This window comes from Zalophus californianus, chromosome 16, assembly GCF_009762305.2.
Source record: "Zalophus californianus isolate mZalCal1 chromosome 16, mZalCal1.pri.v2, whole genome shotgun sequence".
NCBI classification, from domain to species: domain Eukaryota; kingdom Metazoa; phylum Chordata; class Mammalia; order Carnivora; family Otariidae; genus Zalophus; species Zalophus californianus.
In genome coordinates this window covers 15,415,947-15,442,580 of record NC_045610.1, presented here as the reverse complement: position 1 = coordinate 15,442,580, position 26,634 = coordinate 15,415,947, and the positions used below count along the sequence as shown (strand labels likewise).

At 49.1% G+C, this 26,634-nt stretch overlaps 1 protein-coding gene across 1 annotated transcript in view; it reads right to left on the bottom strand.

The window, feature by feature from the left end:
• PITPNA (phosphatidylinositol transfer protein alpha) overlaps positions 1-25,728 on the bottom strand; it is a 40,555-nt gene extending 14,827 nt beyond the window's left edge. Inside the window, exons 1-10 of the mRNA XM_027568060.2 lie at positions 25,477-25,728; positions 21,563-21,593; positions 16,023-16,168; positions 11,828-11,919; positions 7,534-7,541; positions 6,409-6,483; positions 4,795-4,878; positions 2,621-2,698; positions 2,359-2,469; positions 1,401-1,523 (exon numbers count right to left, since the gene is read on the bottom strand). Coding sequence (XP_027423861.1) covers positions 1,401-1,523; positions 2,359-2,469; positions 2,621-2,698; positions 4,795-4,878; positions 6,409-6,483; positions 7,534-7,541; positions 11,828-11,919; positions 16,023-16,168; positions 21,563-21,593; positions 25,477-25,496 — 768 coding nt within the window. The 5' untranslated portion in view covers positions 25,497-25,728. The remainder of the gene's footprint in view (positions 1-1,400; positions 1,524-2,358; positions 2,470-2,620; positions 2,699-4,794; positions 4,879-6,408; positions 6,484-7,533; positions 7,542-11,827; positions 11,920-16,022; positions 16,169-21,562; positions 21,594-25,476) is intronic.
• Positions 25,729-26,634: the final 906 nt, after the last annotated feature.

Genomic DNA, 26,634 nt, shown 5'->3' with positions numbered 1-26,634 from the left:
CCTGGGTGGCTCAGTTGGTTAAGCGACTGCCTTCGGCTCAGGTCCCGATCCCGGGATCGAGTTCCGCATCAGGCTCCCTGCTCGGCGGGGAGTCTGCTTCTCCCTCGGACCCTCCCCCCTCTCATGCTCTCTCTATCTCATTCTCTCTCTCAAATAAACAAATAAAATCTTAAAAAATAAATAAATAAATACTTTATAAAAAAAAAAAAATCTACCATTTCCTGAAGATCCTCAGTTGAAGAATCAGGAATTGTGTCCAAAATCCTGCCACTTCCCTGCCAAATGCAGCTGGATGAATAAGCAGAACATCTGCCTGCCACAGGAGCTAAGGAAGGAAGAACTCCTGGGCCACATCTGCACCCAAGACCAGCACAGTGAAGCGGGGGCCCCATGTGCACTCAGGCCTGGGTCTCGTCTGAAGCACTCCTGTGGAGCTGGGCAAGGCTGGGCACAGCGATGTCTGCCAACATCTGGCTCCAGGCCAGCCCACGCAGGGCAAGGAGGGAGAAATGGATGGCAGTTATGACACAGAGCTTCCTGCCTTATTCTTAGCCCCGAGAGGGCAGGAGGCCTCGAATGGCGTTTAAGGGAGGAAGAGAAGCCAAGTGCTTTAGAGCTATGGCTCTCACCCTGTGTCACCTGCAGGCTGTATGACCTTGGGCACGGAGTGGACTCTCGGACCCTCTACCTCCTCATCTGCAGGGGGCAAGAACCAGTGCTGTCTCCTCACAGGTATGGCGGGGATCACAGGAGATGGTGTATGTAAAAGCCCTTAGAATGGTGCCCTCACACGGTAAGGATTTGAACCTGACTTACTGACAATCTCCTCAGAGTGAGCCTCACAGAGAAGCATCCCCATATGAGATAGGAGTGTTAGGCCTTCAGCTCCCATGGAGCAGACAACCTTCCTCCTTGGATCCACGCCAAGCCCTCCTTTCCCCCCCAAAGAGCCAAGGGTCCAAACTCTAAAAATAGCTCAAAACAACCTTACAGAGTAGTTAGTTGTGTGTGACCTGCTGCCGTCCTCTGTGGGTGACATGCATGGTGCTCACGAATCAGGCCAGACTGCCTCCTCCCAGGGCCACCTCCAATCCTGCAGCCCAGCAGGACTCCCCCACCCCACCAGTTCTGAAGAACCACTGCAGAGTTACTCACTTGGCATGCAGCACACTGCCATATTTGTCTCTCTGAATATGCCAAGACCTCAGCTAGACTGCAAATTCAGGAGCACTAGCTGTTCTCTTCCTTACGGTTCTAAACTACCTGGCACCAGCCTCACTCGCGCGGACACGACATGTTCCTAGAGCCACAGGCGGTGCCCTCATGAACTGGCCCACAGGACAGTCTCCTTCATGGATTTACTGAGTCGAGAGCCCAGTCTCCTCCAGGAGCCCACTTACCTCATCCAGCTGTCTCTTCGTCTCTTCTTCCATCCTTCGGATGTCGTCCATAGTCAGGTCAACCCACTTATCGAGCCAACAGAACAGCTGCCTGTGGAAGTTTGTAAATAGACGCCTTTCTTGCTACAAAAAGGAGGAAACCTAGTTAGAACCCAGAAGAGAGAGGCCACTGTGGCAGCTCCCCTCCCCTGATCTCCGTGTCGATAAGCCCACTTTCTTGAAGGGGCGGGGAGGAAAGGTGCCCGGCTGGCTTATACGGACGAGCCCACAGGTCCCAAAAGTCAGTGACTTTTGCCCTCACGTGACAACAGGTATCGCATCAAGAAGGAGGAAGCTCCTTGGAAAGGATGGGTACCTGCCTCACAGCTAGGCCCTGTGCCCCAAATGCTACCAAGACAGGCAGCCTACGAGCTCACGGTTCAGCCAAGGCCCAGAAACAACTGTGCCAAGTTCCCCTCTTGTCCCTGGAGCCTAAGGCCAGGTTAAAACTGGCCAACATCTATGAAAGGGGGCCCAAGAGCAAGGCTCTAACGCATCAGAGAAAAAGCTGTAAAAATGCCTTAGGTCTGTCCAGTTCAAGAATTCAGGGCACTGGAGAATTTGGTTCATAGGACCTCTTGCCTTTCGGCTTCAAGAAAAGAGAAAGACTGAGTTGTATCTGCAGTTCAGTCATAGTAAACCCTAGATTCCTGTTTCCTTTTTTTTTTTGGCTTCAGTTTCCTTCCCTGTCACATGTGGTGCCCCTGGATAGACGGTATTAAGCTGCAGGACAGTTCAGTGAAAGGGGAAGTGGGGGTCTGGGAAATCAGACTGAAATATTCTGACGTCAGCCACCGTTGGCCACAAGTCACGTGGGTTGTATGATCTTCTCTTGTTGGGCAAAATGCACCCCCACCAACACACACACACACATATACACACACACAAGCACGGGGAAGGCCTCACCCTGGTCACTTACCTTATGTATAAAATTTTCCACTTTGTTTTGCAGGCCCCACCACTTGAACTTGACAGTAACCAGTTTGTATGCACACATGTATGGGCAGTCTTTCTGATTTACAAGTTCTTGCTGTATTAGAGACACACATATAGGCAGGCAGGTAACTGAGAGGGCCGACCTCTGGCTCTCCCCTAGCCCACCCTAGCCACTTCCTTCCTCCCTGGGGAGAGGTCTGCCCACACTACACCCTGCCCCCCGGTGGTAAGGGTATGGACTGCACCTTCCAATTTGGGCCCAAGGGTCCTCGGCCTGTTTTGATAGATTTAAATTTTGCTGGGTCTTCCTCCGCCTTGTAATCCTGAGAGAAGTTGTAGAATTGGAGTTGGGGGAGGAAGGGAAAGAGGGAGAGAGAGGGAGGGAAAGGAAGGGAGAAGGAGGGAGACTGAGATTAGATCTTTTCCATCAGAGTACACTTCATACCAGTCTTGAAACTGCTGGTATAGAGAAAATATGGGAAAGTGTTATAAACAAGAGATAGAACTGTTTACATTTGCCTCAGAGGAGAGTTGTGTGATTTTCTCTGCCATGGTTTGCTTTCAATTTTACCCATATTAAAGCAGGCACATACTTCCACTGTTAAAAACAGAGATTTTCAACCCAGGATAAGCATCCAAATTACCAGGGAAAGCTTTTTCCAAATTCAGATTTCTGGGCCACTCCACCTAAAATCCAGCGAGTAAGAATATCTGCAGGTAAGGGCAGCAGAGTTTTTGTTTCGTTTTGTTTTAAACCTCTGCAGGTGATTCTAAAACATGGCCAGAGATGAGAACTAGCTGTCAAACCTGAAATCTCATCCAATCTCCCTCTGGCGCTTTTTCTTTCTTTTCTTAACTGACTTGTTTAATAAAATCATTACTGGAAATGTCCAATGTATAGAACCTATCCTTGTATAACTGTCAGTCTCACTTCACCTAGTTATAATGTAGCCAATGCTGGGTGTGAATTAGCCCTAAGGAAAGTTTAATCTTTGGTGTTCTTCTGCACTGACTAATATGGGCTTAGGAAAAGCAAACTTACTATGATACCTACTTAACAAAAATACTGAAAAAAAACAAATCACACACACACAGACACAAGTTATAAAGTATTTCCCAAAGCTAAGAAGATTTTCTATGTGTACTTGGGGTGCCTGGGTGGCTCAGTCGTTAAGCGTCTGCCTTCGGCTCAGGTCATGGTCCCAGGGTCCTGGGATCAAGCCCCGCATTGGGCTCCCTGCTCAGCAGGAAGCCTGCTTCTCCCTCGCCCACTCCCCCTGCTTGTGCTCCCTCTCTCGCTGTGTCTCTCTCTGTCAAATAAATAAATTAAATCTTTAAAAAAAAAGATTACGTGTACTTAAAACAAATAAACCTTTTGTGTCAACTATACTTAAACAAATAAAACACAAATAAATTAATTAAATCTTCCCCAACTCTCCTTCTCTCTACTCACACAAAACAACCAGAGTTGACAAAATATACAAAGAGCCATACTCTCTGTTAGCACTGCTGTTTGAGAAACATTTCGGTATGTTCGGTGTGAGAAAAGCCAGCAAGCTGCACATTTAGGATATATTCACTTCGCTGTATGCTGTACTTCAAAAAAAGGTTTTTGAAAAATCCACTAACTTTTGAGGGTGGAAGTGAGGATATAGGCAAGGAAAACACAAGATGGTTTTCCCATCTTTTTGGAAATGCACAAATCAAGATATTTTAAGCGCAGAGAGAGTGACTCCAGGAAAGAGGTATCATACCCCTGGGACATGGAGAGCAAACACTTACTCCCCACCAATGGGCAGAGAGCCAAATTCTTCTGCCCTGATCCCAACGGGCCTCTGTCAAGTAGGAAGAGTACTGAATGAGCAGGAACCTAACCTTTCCTCCCTAAAGGAATACTTCCAGGGAGCACAGCACTGAGTAGGACACACCTGGTCCCTGCTCCCTCCAAGTTCACGGTCTAGCAGAGGCTGTCCTTTTCTAGGTGTGTACTACCATGTGTTACTCTGAGAATCCACCACCAACTTCTTGAGAGCAGGGCATCTGTCTTTTCATATATTCTGCTGGAACTCACAGAATATGGTCTTCCAAACATAACAGGCAGGATGTTTTTTAATTACTGGCTTGGAAAAATGAATGAATTTGAGAACTAGTTTCAGGTTCTGTCATTTTGGCTGAGCAAATTATCCTCAGCACCTACACTGTCCAGTGATAATTTCCAGAAACCAAACAGGCCACTATCTTCCTGGTGGAATCCCCAAGTCAAGAGAATTCTTAATTCTAATTTAAAAAATAAAACAAACAATAGCCAAGAGAGAACTCCCCCTTTGAGCCCAGTTCGGTATGGTTTCCTGGTTTCTCTGACACTTAGAAGTCATTTTTGTATTTCGAAGGGCTCATTAAACAGTGCAACAGTTCCTACCTTGCTAAGTACTTGGCTTCGATCTGCAATGTCTATATATATGGCTTCCACGTGTTTCCATGCCTCAGGCTCCAGTTTATGCACCTGCAGGAACAAGAGGACCACGGCGTAGTTTTTGTCAGCTACAAAGCACCCTTTATCCAGAATGAAGACCCAGGAACAGCTATTCCTGTAGCCATAGATGTGAGATTCCAACCAGTAAAGAATTACACACAAAGTTATCCAAAGGAACGGGAGGAGGGTTTTAAGTAGATACACATGTGAGAACTAATGCTCTGATTTCAGCAGGCCAAAACACTCAGGGCTGCTTACAGCACTTACGTTATTTCCATATGTTCCCCTTTGTAAGGGCTGACTACAAACATTCATGGACATACTGCCTGTTTAGCCACAGACTGCTTCCTTTGATGCCCTTTTTTTTTAAAGATCTTATTTATTTATTTATTCATTCATTCATTCATTCATTCATTTGAGATAGAAAGAGGGTGAGTGCACATGCATGCATGTGAGCAGGGGGAAGAGGCAGAGGGAGACGGAAAAAGAATCTCAAGCAGACTCCACGCTCAGCATGGAGCCCAACGCAGGGCTCAATCTCACGACTCTGAGATCATGACCTGAGCCAAAATCAAGAGTCGGACGCTTAACCGACTGAGCCACACTGGCACCCCTACTTTGATGCTTTTAAAAAACTTTCTCTTGCTTACCTTCCAGCCCCTCCCAAATAACGCCACCACTACCAGATTCCATGCACATACAAATATCCACGTACAGATTTTTCTTTTAAAACAAATGGTAGCACATACACACACTGTTTTGCATCATGTTTTTTTCACTGAACAGTCTATGTTGAAGACTGTTCTCTATTGGTTCTTTTTAACGGCTGCCTAATATACCACCGTATGGTGTGCCACAGTTTAACCATGTTCTACTGATGGGCTCTTCCACTGTTTCTCATCTTTGGCTACACAGAGAATGCTGCAATGAATCTCTTTGTGGATAAGTTATTTCATACATGTGAAAGCATAACTACATGATAAATTCCTAGGTGTGGAATTGCCAGGGTCAAAAGGGCAGGTGCATTTTAAAATTGAGGAGTTATCATTGTGCTCTATAGAGGCTGTACTCTTCGTGTTTTAAAAATACAGTTCCGGGGAGCCTGGGTGGCTCAGTCGTTAAGCGTCTGCCTTCAGCTCAGGTCATGATCTCAGGGTCCTGGGATTGAGCCCTGCATGGATGGGGCTCCCTGCTCAGCATGGAGCCTGCTTCTCCCTCTCCCACTCCCCCTGCTTGTGTTCCCTCTCTCGCTGTCTCTCTTTCTGTCAAATAAATAAATAAAATCCTTAAAAAAAAAAAAAGATACAGTTCCTCTGTGCCAAGAGTTGCATTTTAGACCAATCTTAGCTCTACGAGAAGGCCCTACAAGGAGTCTTTGGAGATCATGTTTTGCAAATAGAGACAGAGCAATCCCATGCTGGAGAAAGGGTCTAGGCACAGGCTGTTAAAATAGGACCACAGAGAAGGCCCCGGGACAGGGAAGGAGAAGCTCCTGGGCAGAGCCTCAAGACCCCACCCTGCAGCCTGGAAGTCCCTGGGCTCTTGGGAAGCACTACTTACATTCTCCTGGGTGCCAAGATCTGGTTTGTGCCAGGTTTCAATTTTAATCAGAAAGTCTTCTTTCATGTATTCATTCTGCAAGGGAAAAAACACCTTACAGTCACCAGCCTCAAAGTTGGAGAGTAACCATCTCCCATTACTTATCATAGGTGGTTGAGAGACTCTGGCCTCTGCCTTACAGTAACAGCTAACTGGACTAGGAGCCCACGATATGCTAGGGGCACATTCTCTTGTTCAATTCTCATCCCAGCCTGCGAGGGCTGTAGTAATATCATCCTCATTTTACAGACGAGGAAAGTGAATTTCAAAGAGGGGAGGGCACCTGTACAAGGCCACAGAGCTGGGCCTCAAAACCCTATGTGTCTGACTTCAAAATCCATGTATTTAACCACTCGACCATCCTGCCTTATGCACAGAGCACTAATGATTAACACGAGAAGGAATGGTTCACCAGCGCCCCATCCACCAGCCAGCCTTTCACTGAGGCCTGAAGTTCTCTTCTCGGCAACTGAACCTCTGGTGCTTCCTCCCTTAGTGCTGTTTAAAATGTGCTACTCGGAAGGAGGAGCCTATTAACCTCTGAGCTCCTCAGCCGGAGTTAGGTTGACAGAAGCTGCTTCCATTTAGCAGTAGGGACAGGCACCTGGATGAGGGTGCCGAAGGATGGAGAGAAGGGGCGATGACACAGGGGGTGGAAGCAGAAAAGACACCTTGCTGACTTCTCAATTTTGCCAGTGGACAGTGCTCCCTGGGGTCCACAGCTGCACATGTGGGAAAGCCACAATCGGGTCAGCTGACCTGGTTTCAGAAACCCCGAGAAGGCATGATGTGGGAAGGGCAGGGGAAAGTCTCGGGTCATCCTGCACGCGTGAGCCCCACGGTCCTGACTGCTGGACCTACAAAGCCACATGCCAACGCAGCTTAAGCAAGAGGCCACTATGCCAGTTAAGAGATTCCTCAGTAGGAGCGAAAGGGTGAAGCTTCAGGGATGCCCGTCTCCTGACAGAGACGAATACCCAGGAACCTCCAGTGCGGTAACATTTTTATTTCTTCTTTTCTTATAGATCATTTAAGATCCCCCCCACATACATACCCGCGTTGCCCCCCCGCCGTGAGAATTCTTACCGTAATAACTGCTCCAAGACAAGGACATGGAAAGAAGAGAGAAAAAGATTAATGAGGCTGAACGAATTATCTGCCCCTCACTCCCAGGGACCACGGCAGAAAGGAGTTCTCCACTCCCGGCGGCTTAGTCCACAGTTGCCTTTCAAGCCCCGTGAGTGCATCTGGTCCCTCAAATGCACCAACCCTCAAGCTTCCCTCATACAGAAGTCCCCAGAGACCCAATCCGGAATTTCATTAAAGCGATGCCACTAGAAGTCCCCGAGATTCTCTCCAGCTGGGCAAGGAAAGGGGACCGGCTCTGGTGCGCCGAAGCACCGAGATCCACCACTCTGCCGTCAGAGCATCACCTGCTGTCCCGCCGCCTTCTGGGGCCCAGAGAGGGCACTTTCGGCCAGGCACTGTCCATCTGCCTTCTGCACGCTTCCTCCCACTGTAACCAAACCTCGTGCCCTCTGCACTCCTGCTCATTGTAATGAGACCCCCTCGGAAAGCACAGTTCAATTATTTATCAGAGAAAATGACTGCAGCTCTAATGTCACTGGGGAACAAACCAGCTCTCCTCCTGACCCCAGCCTAGATCACTCCGTACCTCTGAATTTAGGACTTATCTTAGTCTCTGATGGACGTCACACGGCCATACCGGAGTTTATGGGGCTAACAGTCAAACTCCCTAACTCCAAAACTGAAACTAAGGTTACCTCTGAGATTAAGATGAGGAAAGGGTGAGATATAAGGGATAAGGTCCGCCTTGCAGAGAAACAATCCGAGAGGCTACGAGTCATTTCCCTGTAGCCGATGAAAGATACTTCGCAAGAAAGCAGCAGGTTAGGATTATAACTAGGTGGCCTACTGAAGTCATTGCCCTGTTATCAGCTTGAAGAAAAGCAGTTAACAAAAAAGGAAATGGTGGGCATACTATTCGTTGAGTGGGAGGCCAAGGAGACCAGGTCGGCAGAAACTCTCCCGTGCTGCACTGGTGGCCGCAGCCTCGGGCCACCTATGTGGCCCAGCTAGCAGCCCCATCTCTAGTGGAGACCGCGGCGGCAGCCGGGCCCAGGTTGATGACACGAGCCACGAAGGTTCCCCAAGCAACCACCTGATGCTGAATCCATGTTCTCCAAGCAATCTTCTACTCTGGCCTCTGTAGGGGCAGAATATGCTAATCAGTGGACTCAAGAGTCTGATCATTTAAGCCAATGGGCATTTCCACCGCATGCTGGCACTCTGACTCTACCCTGGTTTCCCATGGAGAAGCGTTCACAAGGGAAGAACACCTCAATCGGCAAACAGGAACACCCGGCGTCATTAGTAATTCTGTATTTCAAAATAACTTAATATATCGGCATTTGGGGTTTTCATACGTTCGTCATTCCTAGACCCTGAGAAAAGGATCCACTCAGTTCTGACAAACTAGATTTCTTAACCTATGAGGGTGCTGACTCTCCCTGGCCTTTAATGCCAACCTGCAGGACCAAACAATCTCCTCCAATCTTCTCTAGTCCTCCCTGTCCCTCCAAACACCTCTGCATTCAGACCATTTCCTTTTCTTCAAACTGCAACCCTAGGTACACTGGAGGAGTCTCAGGAAATCCTCTGCAGTTGGGAAATAGTGCTCTCCAAATAAGACTAATAAGGTACTGTAAAACCATGGCTTAGTGAGACTGTATTCAGGCCAGGGTTAAGGTTTATTTCCCTCTTCCTACTTGCATTCATAGGCCATGCCCCATCTTAGCCCCCTCCTCCTGTTACAACCCATCAGCATCAGGAGGCAAGAAACAGAAAGAAATAAGGTAAGGGGACAGAAAAGGCTGACAGTGAGCAGAGTATCACAAATCTGTTTTTGTTCCACTCAAGAGTAAGGGTATGTGGACTTTTACCCTATGCTCCTTTATCCATTCTCGCCCCAAACTTTAATCTACTTCGGCCAAGCTAAGGGGTTTGAACGACTGATCTCTCTGCCACCAATCCCCAGAGGGAACTGGAAAGTAGCCTTCTTATTTCTATCTCTGAGTCTCAAAGAGCAATGTCTAACTAAACAGATCTAAGATTCAACATATTTGTTCTGTATGATGGAGGGTTCTCACCGTGAGGCCAGCACCCACTGAGGAAACCAACCTTCCCTCCCCTACTCCCTGCTTCTCCTCTTCACAGAATATTTAGAAATTATATTTTTCGTCTTTTTTTTCTTTTGGCCAAGGATCAGGACGATACGTGAAGGAACACTTGGCATCTAGAAAAATGCCCATGTCAGCTGTAGCACGCTCTCCCCAGAATTACACAGAGGACAGAGGCACTGAGGCATCTCTCAATCGGCATAAGCTCTGTATGCAGAACACTGACCCAGGCATGGAGGAGTCTGCGCTGTCTGTTTGCCTCCTTTATGCCAGGTTGGTTAAGGTTCTTATGACGCATGCTCAATGGCAACTCTCCTAGACATAAAGAAAATTCACCTTTGGCCCTAGACCAGACACACCCAGCCACAGTGCACACTGTCTTTTAAGACTGTGTGTGCCTGCCTCTTTTCCAAGAATTTAACAACTTCCTGGTCAATGTTAAGGGAGTAGCGATGTTTGCATTTTCAGCTACATCAATGAAACTCTAAGTGTTACACATCCCAGGTTCCACCCATGATTGTACATCTCCTGACACAAGGTTCTTGAACCTCTGTAGGGCCACTGAGGATTGGAGACAGCAATGACTGTGCTCTAGACTTTAGTCGTTCCCAAAGTCCACAGGATAAGGACTACATGGGTGGAGCATCCTCACCAGATACAATCTGGGGAGTCCAACAGATAAGGCAAGTGTAACAGTACACATAAGTAGAGGTTGGCAGGAGGGCCCCAGAGCCAGACTGTCTATGCTGACAAATGTGGGCTGTCTAGGGGAAAGGCCGCTCAACTCACAGCCAAGCTCCAGGGGACCTCTAAGGATATAGATCAGAACTAGCCCTGAAGACCTAGGAATCCTAAAAAGCTAAGAGTCTGAACTACTCAAAGGGAACCCCAGAATGTCTAGAACAGAAAGTTCTCTGCCTTCAAGTCTTTCCTTTCCAGAAATTCTAGATAGGAGAGTAGCCAAGATGAAGACAATAATTCCACCCCTACCCCCACCTTAAATTATAGAACATGCTGGTTTTGCGTAAGCCATCATTTCAGGGCCCTTAGCAGTGACCCCCCTCCTCCTTGTCTCCTGCCCCACAAATCTGACATGTACATACTGTGTTATATATTTAGGGGATAGCTGTTTCTAAATCCTTTGTCATAAAGAAATTGGGCTTATTTCAGCTTTTCCCCAACAAAATCAGGGTTTCATTGCTACGTTTTCTGGTGTCAGGCCTGGCCCTCCCCCAGGGCAAGAAGGTCACCCTATAGGTCCTTTCCTATCACTGCCTTACTCAAGAGTTCCTTGGCCTCAAAGCTGCTTTCTAAGCCAAACCCAAATATATTATATTAAACTGGAAATTTCAGTATCTAACAATAAATGAGTGGTTTAAAAAGATCATAGTGCTCTCATAGAATAGAATACTACACAGACATTACAAATTTAAAAAATAGTACACTACATAGTGACAGGGAAAAGACTCTAAGTAAAACATGAGCAATTTAAGAATTAGTACGATTTGATCTAAAATTTGTCTTAGGGGCACCTGGGTGGCTCAGATGGTTAAGCGTCTGCCTTCGGCTCAGGTCATGATCCCAGGGTCCTGGGATCGAGTCCCGCATCGGGCTCCCTGCTCAGCAGGGAGTCTGCTTCTCCCTCTGCCTCTCTCTCTCTGTCTCTCATGAATAAATAAAAATAAAAAAATAAAAAAATAAAATTTGTCTTAAAAATGTGTCTGGACATAAACACGTAAGCATTAAAAAAAAGGATTAGCTAAAAAGATACCAAAATGTCAACACTGACTATCTAGAAATGGAAGAATCCGGGGTGATAATTTTCTTCTGTTTGTATGTATTTTCCACAATTTAAAGAGAGAACACTATTTCTGTAATCGGTAAAAACAATCATATTTATTATTCTATTATATAGAACCAAGAGGGGCTGGTTCTGTGCCATCTCAGGCTGTAGCTACTTGGCGGTTCCTACCCAGATGGCCACCAAACTGAACTAGACAACACTGACACTCACCACCAGCCCGAGGGGGGTCCCCAAGCTCATCCTTTCATTGACTTCATCTGGAAAATGAAGGTGGGACACAAAACCCTAATTCACAGCCACCCTTGGAGCCTACTTGACCACACTCTGCATCTAGCTTGGGGCCCAAACTCCAGCTTCCAGCCAGGTCTGCACTTACCAGTTCTGCAGTAAGGGTAGGCATTCCACGCTTTTTCATGTATATTTAGGGCTCCCTCTGGGGCTAGCATTCGAACAAACGTGGGCACTTTGCTGTGGTAAGAAAAGGCAGTTATGAAGAGAAATGAAGAACAGAAAAGACAATGGGCTTTTACATCACATTCTTCAGGCCATAACTCCAGCTTCTTCAGTGGGGTTGGCAAGCAAGTTTCCGTGCGATAAGCAGGTTACTCTTCTGTGCGAGAAGCTTCCTGTTGGAGCCTGACACCCAAACTCAGCTGCCTACTAACATACCCCCACAATTCGCCCCAGGATCTCGCCACCCATCAGGGAGAGGACGGCAGGTGGGACCCTTGGCTACCGGCCATGGCTTATCAGGCCTTACATTATCATGACCCATTTTTCCCCAGCTCACCGGGCCCAGGGTTATACTACATACTGCCAAGGATGGGACACCTTCAAGAGTGGACCAGTCTAGGTTTATGGGCCACAGGGGCTGGCTGATGGACTTGGAATATGGGATCCAAGATGATCTGATCTGCTGTCATCAGTTCTGGGAGGCCACGAGGGCCTCAGGGCTATCTGTCTCCCAGGACAAAATATTTCTTCTGTTCAATTCTTTTTGTCTCAGGTTACAGAACAGCATGTATAGTATGAGCCTTTTTTTTTTTTTAAGATGCATATGTTCCTCTTCCTTAGTTTTTAACTGGTAATCTATGCAGTCTTTAGTAGGCTCCAACAATCTCATCAGCTTTAGTGCCTGAGGCCTATGACAAAAGAGCTAAGCCTGGCAGAGAGCTAACGCAGGCACTCGGAGCAACCCTCTGAGATTCATTCACTCACTGCCACACTCATTCAAGTAAGTCTTCCTGTGTGCCAGGCAGCAGGATACCTAGAGAAATCACACAGACGTGGCTCCTGACTTCATGGAGCTTACATTCTAATGGGGAGTCTACCTAACCAGGCAGAGGACAGCACTGTGTGTGCCACAGCGGGTGAGCACTGGGTGCTGGGGGGCAGAGCACTGGGAGAATGCGGTGTGGGAGGCATGGTGCGTGGGGAGGCTCCTCAGGGAGAGTAAGAATTAAATGAACACACAGAGTAGAGCGTGAGTAGGACTGAGCGAGATAAAAGGATGGGAGTGGGGTGGAAAAAGCTGGGAGAGAGGGAGAGAGAAGGTTGGAGTAGCTGGTGTAGGTATGAGGCACAGAATGTAAGAGAACGTGCAGAGGCTAGGTCATAAAAGATCTTGTAAGTTAGGTTAAGAAGGAGTCTGGACTTCATCCCAAAGGCGAAGGAAAGCCATCCAGATCCATCTAAGCCAGCAACAGATCTGTCTTTGGACAGAACACTCGAAGTTGTGCAGAGAAAAGGAAAGCAGGGAGTGCGGTCAGGAGGCACCGTAGTCACCCAGGCAAGAGATGACAGAAGGAAATGGAAGCGCTGGAGATACTAAGGAGTCAAAAGGACTTGATCTGATGTGAGGGATGAGGAAGAGTGTGGTGGGGAACCCATGTGTCCGATGGCAGCAACTAGATGGCTGACAGGAAGGCTTTGATCCTAATGAGGAGAGGTGGTCAAGGCGCTCAGCACCGTTGTCTTCTTTTTTTAAGATTTTTTTCTTTTTTAATTCATTTGAGACACAGAGATACAGAGAGAGAGCAGAGAACATGAGCAGGGGGAGCGGGAGAAGCAGGCTCCCCGCTGAGCCAGGAGCCCAACATGGGGCTCGATCCCAGGAGCCTGGGATCATGACCTGAGCCGAAGGCAGACGCTTAACGACTGAGCCACCCAGGTGCCCCAGCACCACTGGTTTTGATTTGGTTTTTGCCGTTGAGGGTTTTGGGGTTAAGTAAAGAGTAGTGGTGGCAGCTCAAAGTTTACCCGCTCTCTTTTAAGGAAGAGGGTAGACAAGTCCCACCCTCCATAGGTACAGACCTCCTCTCTGACACTTTGGTTGGACCAACTGACTCGTAAGGAAGCAACTGGCCCCTTCTGCCAACCTCACTATCGGTTTGCAAAGTCCTCTTTAAATAAACACAAACGCACTGTGGGAAAGGCATGTCCTGAGCCTTATTCTAATCAACTGCTAATGGCTTAGTAAGGATTGGCTGGCAGTCAACTCACAGTAGGGATGCATGAAGACAAAGAGGAGACACGGAGGGACAAGAGCACAATGCAAGAAAATGGGGTCATGGTGAGACTTCCCCCACTTCACAGTGCTGCCCTCCTCCCGGCTCCTGCTCTCACAAAATCCACGACCTCCACAGCCTAGCACGTTTACAGCTCCAAGCAGCAGGCTATGCTAAATCAGGGATTTTGCCAAATGAAAATGAAACTGGTTTCATTTCTAGTCAGTTCAGTGACTAGAAATTAAGACCCTGGTTTATGTTGCACAGCAATGTGAATGTGCTTACTGCCACTGAACTTAAAAAAATGGCAAAAAAGATAAAAGCGGGGGCTGCCTGGATGGTGCAGTTGGCCACCTCTTGGTTTCGGTTCAGGTTGTGATCTTGGGGTCTTGGGATCAAGCCCCTCAGCGGGCTCTGAGCTCAGCACAGAGTCTGCTTAGGATTCTCTCTCCCTCTGCCGGCCCCTCAACCCGCTCTCATGCTCTCTCTCTCTCAAATAAATAAATCTTTTAAAAAATGGTAAAAATAAGGGTGCCTGGGTGGCTCAGTCATTAAGCGCCTGTCTTCAGCTCAGGTCAGGATCCCAGGGTCCTGGGATCGAGCCCCGCGTCGGGCTCCCTGCTCCGCGGGAAGCCTGCTTCTCCCTCTCCCACTCCCCCTGCTTGTGTCCCCTCCCTCGCTGTGTCTCTCTCTGTCAAATAAATAAAATCTTAAAAAAATAAAAAATAAAATTAAAATAAAAAATAAAAAATGGTAAAAATGGTGAACTTTGTGTTATGTATATTTTACCACAGTTAAAAAAGATTTATCACGTTTATTTTTTCCAGTACTGGATAGTTTCTAAAACTAGCTTGGTTCAACTTCCATTCAAGCTGTTGTACATATGTATTTTTAAGATTTTATTTATTGTCAGAGAGAGAGAGAGAGAGAGAGCACAAACAGAGGGAGAAGCAGACTCCCTGTTGAGCAGGGAGCCCGATATGGGACTTGATTCCAGGACCCAGGGATCATGACTGGAGCCAAAGGAAGACACTTAACCAACTGAGCCACCCAGGCTGGTGTATGTTTACTATGGCTTTCAATGCCGTTTTTGTCAGCTTATAGTCTACTGAAATATTACTGTTTCAATCCAGAGATTCAGCAAATTTGTATGGTTTGCTATATAAATCAGACTCACTTTTAAATATTTATGCCTTTTGGGGCGCCTGGGTGGCTCAGTCGGTTGGGCTGCTGCCTTCGGCTCAGGTCATGATCCCAGAGTCCTGGGATCAGGCCCCACGTCGGGCTCCCTGCTCAGTGGAGAGCCTGCTTCTCCCTCTCCCTCTGCTTGCCTCTCTGCCTACTTGTGTTTTCTCTCTCTCTGTCAAATAAATAAATAAAATCTTTAAAAAATAAATAAATAAATAAATAAATATTTATGCCTTTGATCCACAGAGAGGTACCAAAATTTCTCTGGTAACCTGATTTTACAATATCAGAATTTAAAATACTACCTGTCCCACAATTTCACTTTTAGGAGCATTTACTATAAATTTACACACATAAATACAGCAAGAAGGAACCTTATGGGAATACCGTACGTCAGTATCTGGACATGACTGTAAGCACCCACCAAGGGAGGGCTGGTGAAGCGAGCTCCAGCACCCCGGCAGGCGTGCTCTGCAAGAACAGGGCAGGGTGCGCGGACGGCGGAGGGCAGCTCTGGTGACGGGCAGCAGGGGAGCAACGTCAAGAACAGTGTGTAGACTCTGATCTCATGTCCATCCGAGAACAAGAAAGTGGAGCGCCCATTTACACACCCACACACACCCCTATACTCACAGACAACTTAGAAACTAAACTCTACCACCTCCGGGGACTAGGAGCCTGGTTGGGACAACTATTTTATTTAAAAAAAATGTAAAAAAAAAAAAATCTTTAAATGAGCAAAGGAGAACCACTCACATGCACTCTCACTGGTGAAGCAACCTGAGCACCCAGCTCAGGACCCGGAAACCCCCCAATTATCCATTATGTCCACTTCAATGCCTGGCCGCCCTTTGGCTCTGCTGCTCAGCCACATACCTCTGTAAGTGGTAGATCTTGTGTGTGTACTGGCCTTTCTCACCGTCCTTCTCATAGGGCTCGTTCACCAGGACCTCCACGCCTTCTCCGCCACCCGTTTCATTTTTGCTGGCCTCAGCCACAGAATACAGCTGCCCTACTTGATACTAAAGGGATAGAGAGACAGGAGTTATCGTCAGGGCAGAATTCTCAACAGGTGCACACAGTCCAGTTACCAGCATCTGTCCAAAGACACCACTCTGGGATCCCTGCCCCCCCGCACCCTCCTTATTCTGCAGTTCCACATGGGACCTTGCCCTAATCCACCCACAGCAACTATGAACGCTGCTCTGTGGCCTCTCCTTAGCTATCAGACTAATTTCCTCCTTCTCATCTTTACATCCTCCATCAAGGCTTAAGGAGGCAGGAGACTATTCTTCACCTCACACCACTATCCAGAAAGGTAGCTTTTTCCCTGAATCTGCCTCTGGTATTAAGACCCTAAAACAAGATCTGGGTTTGCTGCTACAAGTCTCTTTATCCCATTCATTTGAACAGATCCTAACACATGACTTCTTGTTAAAGAAAGTTGCCCCAGTGCTCTGTGAAATCCACAACCTCTGCTGTAAACTGGCTCATCTACTTATTTTTTCTCCAGTGTTGCGCAGCTCATCACCCTGCCTGCAGCTCAGAGAACAGTCTTGCAGGCAACCAAACCTCCAGATGCTTTCCAGAATCCTGGTAGGGCTGAAGCAAGTGCCCTGTTTCCCATAATGGATAACATAGATTCCTACCCCACAGTATGTACCTTTAATCCCAATTTGACAAGTGCACCCTCTGTTTTGGCACTTACTAGATGGCAAGGACCTAGTTTTCCTTTATGTGGGTCATAGGCCATCTAGCAAGTCACTGGTCAAGATTACTGGCCTCCTCTAACCCCCTCAGGACAACTCAGTGTTAGGACCAATGACCTGAGCACTGCCCAGGCCTGGCCCTTCTGCTCCCTGCTCTTTGAGGGCAGCTGTTCGGAGGGAAAAATAAGAAAAAAAGAATAAACAGCAACAGTTAATGCAGGAAGTTACATCTATACCAAAGGATGCCTTCTCCCTACCACCGCCAGTGCCACCAGGAACAACGGTTTAGGGAGTACGAGAAAAAAAAAAGATACTTGATTACGCTGGGGGTGTAAAGGTTTTCCTCACCCTCTACATCCCCTCCCCAAACTCCTGGGACTCCCAGGAAGGACAGACAAGGGTTTTTCTCCTTTTGAAATGAAACTAGAGAGGCTGCATCTCTGGGTGGCTGCCGCGGACACCACTGCCTGCAGGAAACAAGGAGCAGAGGCAACTTCCAGGGCTGCTTCACCTCAAACTTGGAAGCCTGCTGCTCTGGGCGGCTTCACAATCACCGCAGGGAAATTTCTGGGCAAAGGGCGAAAGGGGAAGCAGCACACCAGGACAATTCATCGTTCACCATAAAACTGAGAGCCCTAACTTCCAAAGTAAAAACCCAGTACAAAATGCCAAGGAAAGGCCCAGGCGAGCAATCAAGGCTCAGGTAATCCCATAAAGAGAAACATCTGGGTGTAAGCCAGCCACCTTGACCTTGCTAATCCTGAGCAACATCAGTGCTGCTTCAATGCCCCCAGGGAACACCAAGCTGTCTCTGTGCTTTTCCAAGTCCACCCCTTGGCTGAGGCGAGACGAAACCCCCATCAAGTGGGTCAGTGTTTGGCTAAGCGAGGGGTTCCTAAGAAGGAACGTTAATTCTGTTTTAAAGAAGAGTCATGGGCGCCTGGTGGCTCAGTCGTTAAGCATCTGCCTTCAGCTCAGGTCATGGTCCCAGGGTCCTGGGATCGAGCCCCACGTTGGGCTCCCTGCTCTGCGGGAAGCCTGCTTCTCCCTCTCCCACTCCCCCTGCTTGTGGTCCCTCTCTCGCTGTGTCTCTCTCTGTCAAATAAATAAATAAAATCTTTAAAAAAAAAAGAAGAAGAAGAAGAGTCATAAGAACATCTAACCACTGAATCAGGAATCCTAAAGGGCAGGCTGAAGAAGGGGCCTGGTCGGGGTGACTGGGTGGTCGGCTGGTGCTGCTGTTTGGGGAGGGGCCCCCCGGCAGAGACTAATCCCCTTCACTTGCAGGAATCAGAGGAATCAGAGGGCAAGCTCTAAGAGGATCAGTCTGTTGGCTGGCATCTTCCCCCTTTAATCTCTCCTGATATTCTGATCCTTTAATCCCAATGAGACAAGTGAAGGGAGATTTGTTAATCCAAAGGGGTTAAGTAAGGCTGGCCTCCATAAGCTACAAGTGAGGGACACTTTTCATGTCAAAGGCTTCCCTTTGGCACAGTGGCTCCGTACCATGGGAAAGCAGAAAGCAGCCACACTCGGATGGGGGTGGGGGTCAGACCATTACATCAGATAAAGAGCCCCAAGGAGGCAAGACCAGGATTCCAGCCTCCTCAGGCCTAGGACAATGACGTCTGCCCTTGTCCCAAAGAACTAAGACACTCAGCTAAGAAAAATAGAGACTCTATCACTGCGAGTGGGAGCCCAGGAAGATGCAGCAGGTGGGCCTGAGACACTGACAAAAAACATTATCATGAAAAACAGCACAGCTGTTGGGCTTACCCATGTGACCCTGCTGGGCCAGGTACCACAGGGGAATGGTACCATACATTTCTGGAAACAGGAAGTAAACCAGCTCTGCCCACATGGAAAGGGGTGGGCCTATCTAAGCCAGGAACCACTGGCGGACACACCGTTGTCAAACAGCCAGGGCTTTCGTGCTCTGCAGCAGAATGCCTAGAAACCCCATGCCATATTAGGCCAAAGGCTCTGGCCAGAGAGAAGCTAATTGCGCCCTAGAATATTGATTCAGACCATCAGGATGGTTATAAAGCCATGGTCTTCTCTTTTCTCTTTCTTTTCTTTCCCAACCTACAACAGAAAGCCCTGAGGGGAGCCTGGCTGGCTCAGTGGGAAGAGCATGCGACTCTTGATCTCAAGGTCATGATTTCAAGCCCATATTAGGTCTAGAGATTACTTAAGGAAGGAAGGAAAGAAAGAAAGAAAGAGAGAGAGAGAGAGAGAGAGAAAGAAAGAAAGAAAGAAAGAAAGAAAAAGGAAAGAAAGAAAGAAAGAAAAAGAAAAGAAAGAAAGAAAGAAAGAAAGAAAAGAAAGAAGGAAGGAAGGAAGGAAGGAAGAAAAAAGAAAAGAAAAGAAAAGAAAAGAAAAAAGAAAGAGAAAGAGAAAGAAAGAAAGCCCGCCCTGAGGGCCTCAAATCAAGGCTTTCAATTAGGAAGTGCTGGACTGTTCCCATGGGAACCATGAGTCAGGCTGGGGCTTTTGATAAAGACTGAAAAGGTTGATCATTACTTGTTTCTTCTCTGGCTTCCCCATTCAAGATTTTCTGATCTTCTGGAACTAAGGTTCAAGCCATCAGAAAAGCAGCTCTGGGGCACTGGCTGGTTCAATCAGTGGAGCGTGCAACTCTTGATCCCAGGGTTTTAAGTTCAAGCTCCATGGCAGGTGTAGAGATTACTTAAAAATAAAAAATCTTAGAAAAAGCAGCTCCTGCTTCCCCCATACCCAGGCCATGCACTTGCTTCCTCATCAGTGGTTTCTAGCTGAGAACAGGTTGACCATTCCCAGGCAGAAAGATGAATCCTAACCAGCGCTTACTTCCCAAGCTTCTTTAGGCTCTGTTCACCCCTCCCCATCACTTCCTCAATACTACAGAAAAGCTGCCAATTGCAGATGCTCTCAAGGTGAGTTCCTCTTTTCCTCCTTGCTTGGCCCCATCATAAATCATCTCCAGGCTTATGCAGAGCAGCCAATACTGCTGCCGAACAGTCCTGGCTCTCCTGGATTGGCCACACGTCTCAGAAACATTTCCATCCTCGTTCAGTCAAGATACTCCCTGTGAAAAGATCCATTTCATCCCAAAATGCACACTGAGGTACTCCCGAGTTTGGGGAGACATCTTCCTGACTGGGGGGGGGTGGGATCATCCTGTTGAGAGAGTGTTACTGGACCCCCAAGAGGTGAGTTTTAGGGCAAGGGACATGCTGGGCCTTCCTGCTCGGCCTCCTGGTTTGGAAAATCACCACTTTTATTTTTCACAAAGAGAGCAAGGCCCCTGAAGGAGGTGGGTCAAGCCAACACCTGCTGGCCTAAGCACACGGTTCCCAGGGCCCAGGTACATGTCAGGTGCCTCCAGGGACAGCAACACCTATCCTTTCCAGGCCCTCTCCCCAGCTTCCCAGTCTCGTTTCTCTTATGCTCCTCTCCCAAAACTCCCAGAGCGTGTTCGAGGCCCATCTCTGGCTCCTTCTCCCAGATCTCCACAGCTCTTATTAGATGTGTAGCTCACCACAGGAGACAATCCTCTAGAGGGCCAATACCTGCCCACCCCTTCTGGGGCCAGGAAACTCGGATATTTGTCTCATCTAAAGTGTGCTGCAGGCTCTGTTGGCCTGATTTCATTTTTCAAAGGTCCATTTCATATTTGGAACAGAGTGTAAGTTATCACAGAAGCTTCATGCTGACACCACAGGAAAGACGATGACTAGGGCACCACACCGGCTGACAAACTTCACCCAAACTGGAGCCTGGCTAGAAGCTGGGGGGCGGGGGGGAGGGGTGCAAAGAACAGGCTGCGCCAGGAGAGGAGAGTGGAGGAAGTTCAAAGGAAGGGTGGGACAAGGGAGGCTCTATGACAGTTTTCTGCCATCCAAGAGACTATTCTGAGTCAGCATGGCCTATGAACCTTCTGGTGGCAAATCCTGCCAGGTCCCCATACACAGGAGCATTTGGCCTAAAACTATGAAAGGACAGAGGGCAAGCCAAGCCCATTTGTTATTCCCTGCCCTCTGTAAGAGGATTCTGGGCCTTGGTCTTCCCAGCGGTCACCTAGAATGTGGCTAGGGAGGGCCTCGGAGATTTCCTGCCCTACTGGTTTGTTGCACAACCAGAGAGAGCCATGCACACTTCCCAGTTGTGTCATGGAGGTCCCAGAAATCCCCTCACACACTCAATCCCCTCAATAAAATGATCCCAAACAGGCACAGTCCTAGCAGGTAAAAAAGGGGCTCGTTTAGGGGCACCTGGGTGGCTCAGTCGTTGAGCGTCTGCCTTCGGCTCGGGTCATGATCCCAGGGTCCTGGGATCGAGCCCCACATCCAGCTCCCTGCTCGGCGGGAAGCCTGCTTCTCCCTCTCCCACTCCCCCTGCTTGTGTTCCTGCTCTCGCTGTGCCTCTCTCTGTCAAATAAATAAATAAAATCTTAAAGAAAAAAAAGGGGGGGGGTGCTCGTTTAATCCCTAGTCAAAGTCACCTAGCAGGCCAACAGCTTAAGGCAGGTGGCACAGATATAAAAAATAAGTGCCTTCCTTCGACAGAAAGTGGCACCAGGAAAATTCTCATCATGTACTGATTATCTCTAAGTTAGAACAACCATGAAAACTGCATGAAGAGTATGGGCCACTTGGAGCCCAACTTAGCTAATGGTCACAAGCAATTATATACAAATATAAATAAAAAGGAAGAAAAGGAACTTACCTCATCTACAGACACAGGCAGGATGACTCGACTATAAGAGAGGGAAAAGAGTATCAACTTCAGGCTCCGAATGCTGCCCAACGTTCTTACAGCATCATCTCAGAACAGTATTAAATGTTTTGTTGCACATGACATATACTGTCAAAAACCCAGCAGAGAATGGCCCCCTGAGTGCTTTGAGGCAGGATCATCTGTGCCCTTCAGGTCCCATTTAGAACCCTATGATTCAGTGCAAACCTGTCCCTCTACCAGCTACTTCCCAGGCCTCTGACTCACATTTGGAGCTGTCCTTTTCTCCCTCTCCCCCACTAACATCTTTCCCAGCAAAACAAGGACCCGTCCCTGCAAACTCTGAATCCAAGATGAGGAGTCAGACCTGAAGAATCAGGCCCTGGGGATTTCATCTCTATGGGCCCCATCTCCTAACAATAGCCCTCGAGGTGGAAGGCTAGGAAGGGGCCACGCTCCTTTGGCGCTTACTCACCCTAAGAGCACATACCAACCATCTCTGCTCTGGGGCAGGACACTGCAATACAAGCTCCTGTCACAAAGCCACCAAGAGCAGACACTCTACTCGTGTCCTGACCTCAGAAGCTGTCCAGAGGCACCCCAACTGACTGCTTTCTTTTTCTTCTCCATTTCAGGGAACACCTTTTGTTGGAGGTACCGTCAGTAGGCTGACACAAAAGCCACGGCCTGCAAGGTCCCGCACCAGTCAGAATCCACAGAGGTACGAGGGCTGGTGGTAGAGCAACAGCTAAGCCCCAGTTCAAAGCTGTGAGGTCAGAGAGCTGAGACAAAACTACAAATCATGCCAGCTCCTGAGCTTAGATTCTCAGTTCCCAGACCTTAGCTGGAACCCACTGGAGCCTTCCGCCCCTTGCACTCTTGGTGAAGCATGAGCTGCTATGTTCTCCTTCCTATGCAGTGGTTCCAACAATTGGGATCTGTGTTCCAGGCTGGTAAATAGTCCACTCGCTATTTTCTAAACCCACGAAGGTCCCCCATGTAGCAAGAAGCACACAAGGGTCTGAGAAAAACACCTCACTAAGGGCAAGGCACACAGCAGCAAAATAGCAGGAAAACCAAAATGGGCTTCAAGGCCTTACTGCCTGCTAACCCACCTCCTCCAGAGTGACCCCAGTGACACAAATCCTGCAGGTTACTGGGTTAATGCGGCCACAGTCACCCTCCTCCCATCAGAGAAAGCCGACAGTGCAGAAAAATACGTTCAACTTGGAGGCCATAACTTCTGCACCCTCAGAAGAAACTTCCTAGAAAACAATACGCCTTTTATCTTCAAGAACAGCAGTAAGCATCACATCCAAGAATTTGCCAAAATCAAATCAAGGAGAATCCTGTTAGAGGAAGTGTTGGAAAAATCAACAGGGAAAACTTCAGGCCCTTCGTGGGCACCAAGTCTCCCCCTCAAAAGAGACCAGCATCAGCCAGTTCCTGACAGGACGCTCCGAGGCTGCTTACATCACAGCTGCACGCCCAGACATTTCTCCCTGGCTCCTTAGGAACAAAACCACTTTCAGCAGCAAGAGCGTGCAATTCCAAAGGATAGGGCCACAGGGGCAGTGCTGGGCTGAGACTGGAGCCGTGCTCACTTCAGTGTGACCTTCACTTCCACCCTTCCCCGAGCTGCAGCACTGCAGCCACCGCCAAGTGTCTCGGATGCCCCCCTCCTCGTCCCCTGCCCCAGGATGCACACTCGGGGCATAAGTCAGGCAGGAAGGAAACGCCGATGCCAAGCAGGCTCTGCATCCCCAGCACCTTGGACCTTTCCCTGGCAGGCTTCAAGGGCAGAAGAACAAAGAATGGGAAGGAAGGACCTCTCTTCAAAACTCACTCAGAGCTCTTCCGAAGCTCCCTTCCCTGCCTGACCTTCTTCACAGAACTACAGGTTTCTATAGACTCTAGGATTCATTTGGGAACAGAAAAAAAGATCAGGAGAATGGGAAAAGCCCGCTGTCTGGACAATCAAGATTAAAATCCAAAGTGCTGGGGCACCTGGGTGGCTCAACCAGTTGAGCATCCAACTCTTGATATCGGCTCAGGTCATGATCTTGGGGTCCTGGAATCGAGTCCCACATCAGGCTCTGTGCTCAGCCGGAGTCTGCTTGAGATTCTCTCCTCTCTCTCCCTCCCTCCCCCCCCCCCACTCACTCTCTCTCTCTAAAATAAATAAAATCTTTAAGAAATAAATAAAAAATAAATAATAAAATCCAAAGTGTACCACTCCCTCCGCCTGTTGGGATCCCAAGGTTCTTCCTGTCACCATATAAAGCTCAGAGCTCTGGATCAACATCATCCTGGATGTCAAGAACTAGAAGTGGAGGGGCTTCAAAATGATGCTGTTCAGATGAAGTGTCAAGCTGGGATGACACCTGGGTCTCTGCTCCCTTTGTTATCCAAAGCTCCATACTATGTCCTAAATCTCCTGAACACCTCCAAGGAGCAAGCCACATGGAATGGGGCAAAGTGCTTTCAGTGACAACATGGAAACAGCCCTCTGCACACCTGCCTGGGTACCAACTGAGTTCTACCAGTTGCTCTGGGACATCTCCCACTTCTGGACTTCTGGGCTTCTGACCCAGAGCTGCCCACTTGCCCTCCCTTCCAGCGCAAGCAGTTTCACTGTAAATTCTGCACATATACATTCGACCTCTCCTCTTTGGGGGGAAAAAAGAAGTCTTGAAATGTTTACTTGGAACCATTAGCTTCAGTGATCAGTCATCTAGTGTTTGAAAGATTTAGCAATTTAAACATCCCACCCGGTCATCTGATCCCCCGGATTTCAGGCGCAAGCCTATCTCCCTGCAACACCTGCCAGAAGTCACTCGTCTCCCACCCCAGTCACTACTCCAGAACTCCCTCACCCTTCACTGTCTGTCATCAATTAATGGCTTTATGGGAACCTTCTCAAGTCCTCAAAGCAATTTCTCTATCCTCTTTGCACCAAGACTAAGAATGCCCTAGAGACAGGCTGCCCCTGTCCCCCAAACCCTACTCCAATATGTGTACTTGTTACATATATTCACAAACCTATGCCCTCTCCAAACTGTCCTCTACCCTGGTAACATGCCAGCCCTCTCCATCACTCTAGCGCCCACAAATCAGCTCCTCACCAATATTTTCTGGACTCCTCACCCAAGTGTCCCCAAGTCCCAAGCAAACATCCTGAGCTTCTCTCCAAGCTCCTCCTCCTCTGCACCGACCACTTGGGTACCACGTCATGCCACCGGTCCCCTCTGCTATCTTTTCAGACCCTTCCCGTCACCCAAGCCTGGCCCTAACTCCCTGCTCCTTCTCCTCTGTGCACTTATCACCATCCCTCCCCTGAAGCCTACGGCGGCCACTCCTCATACTGCAGGTTCCCTCACGCTCCTCGCCATCATCCCAGCTCCGTTCCTGAAGCTGTCTAACCACTCCTTGGTCCCTGAAGCCTATTCCTCCTTCCCCCGCCAGTCCCCTCAGCCACTCTTGCAGTTCTGGCGGGCCCTTCCGTCCCTCAGCCCCACGGTAGCGCCGCCGCACAGCTCCATCCCCTCAGCCCCTCTTCATGCCCTGTTGGCTCTCACTGTCCCCTTGACCCCGTCTCAGGCCCTGTCCAGCCCTCACTGTCCCCTCGGCCTCTCCTCAGGCCTATTCGGCCCTCACGGTTCCTCAGGCCCCACCGCAGGAGCTGTCCGTATCTCTCTATCCCCGTTGGTCCCACCTCAGGCCCTGTCCGGCCCTCACGGGTCCCCTCAGCCCCTGCTGGGCCGCCCAACAGCCCATCCATTGCTCTGCAGCCCCTCGGGCCGCGTCCGGCCACTGCATCCCCTCCGCCAGGCCATCGAGCTCCCTGATCGTCATCCCCGACTCTCCCTTCCTCCTCGCTTCCGCACGGCCCGCCGGACACTCACTACTCCTTGAGCAGCACCATGTCGCTCCGCAGCTCGGCGGCTGCCTGCTGCCCGCCCGGCCTCCCGCCCGCTTCCCGGCGGCCGCTCTCCCCGTGGCCCGGCCCGGCCCGGCTGCCTGTGCGCCTTCGTCGTGGTCTGCTCCGTCCCCGCCGCTCTCGCTGCGGTCGCCGCGCCGGCTCCTGCCGCCCCGGCCTTGCCGCCTCCCGCGCCGCTGCCGACGCCGCCCGGAGCTCCGGTTCCGCAGCGCCGCGCGGGGGCGGGGCGTCTCTGCGGCAACCAAAGCGTCACACGCAGCGCTGCGCGCTGACCTCAGCGCAAAGGCGGAGCCTTCTCGGGCCCGCCCCCTCCCGTCCTTAAATGGGCCGTGGCGTCGGCTTCAGCGTCGGAGGTGGGCCCCCTGCAGGCGCACGACCCGGGTAGTAGACGGAGCGGACATCAAGGTGTCGGGTGGGACCTAGGTGTGAGTGTTCTGTACCCGTAGGCACGGTCCCCTCCGTGCGTTGGGTTGAGATCCAGGAAAGGGTTGTGCTAAGAAAACAAATTTACGTGCGAATGCTCTCCTAAGTACTTGATTCCTCAAGACATCGCTACCAGAAAAAGTTACCATTACTGTCCGTCTTTACAGGTGAAGAGGAGGTGGAGGTTAAAAGACTTGCTCAAGTTGATAATGAGCATGTGATGGAGATTTTCACCCAGCAGTCTCAGTGTGATGTCATTCATCCAATAAGTATTTGCAAAGTACCTGCTGTGGACCCAAAACCTGTGCTTTCGTTGAGAGAGTAAACAAGAGAGATTCGAGAAAAGGCCCGTGAGTGGTAAAACACAGGCTTGGCGGGATTATACTGGAGGTATGGTCAGCAAAAGCTTCCTGGAAGGAGAGGGTTGGGTTTGGGGATAGGGTGTTTTTTTGTTTTTGTTTTGTTTTGTTGGTCTTTTTTGTTGTTTCTTTGTTTTGTTCCTAAGATTTTCTTTTTAAAAGATTTTATTTATTTATTTGACAGAGAGAGACACAGCGAGAGAAGGAACACAAGCAGGGGGAGTGGGAGAGGGAGAAGCAGGCTTCCCGCGGAGCTGGGACCCCAATGTGGGGCTCTACCCCAGGATCCTGGGATCATGACCCCAGCCAAAGGCAGACGCCCAATGACTGAGCCACCCAGG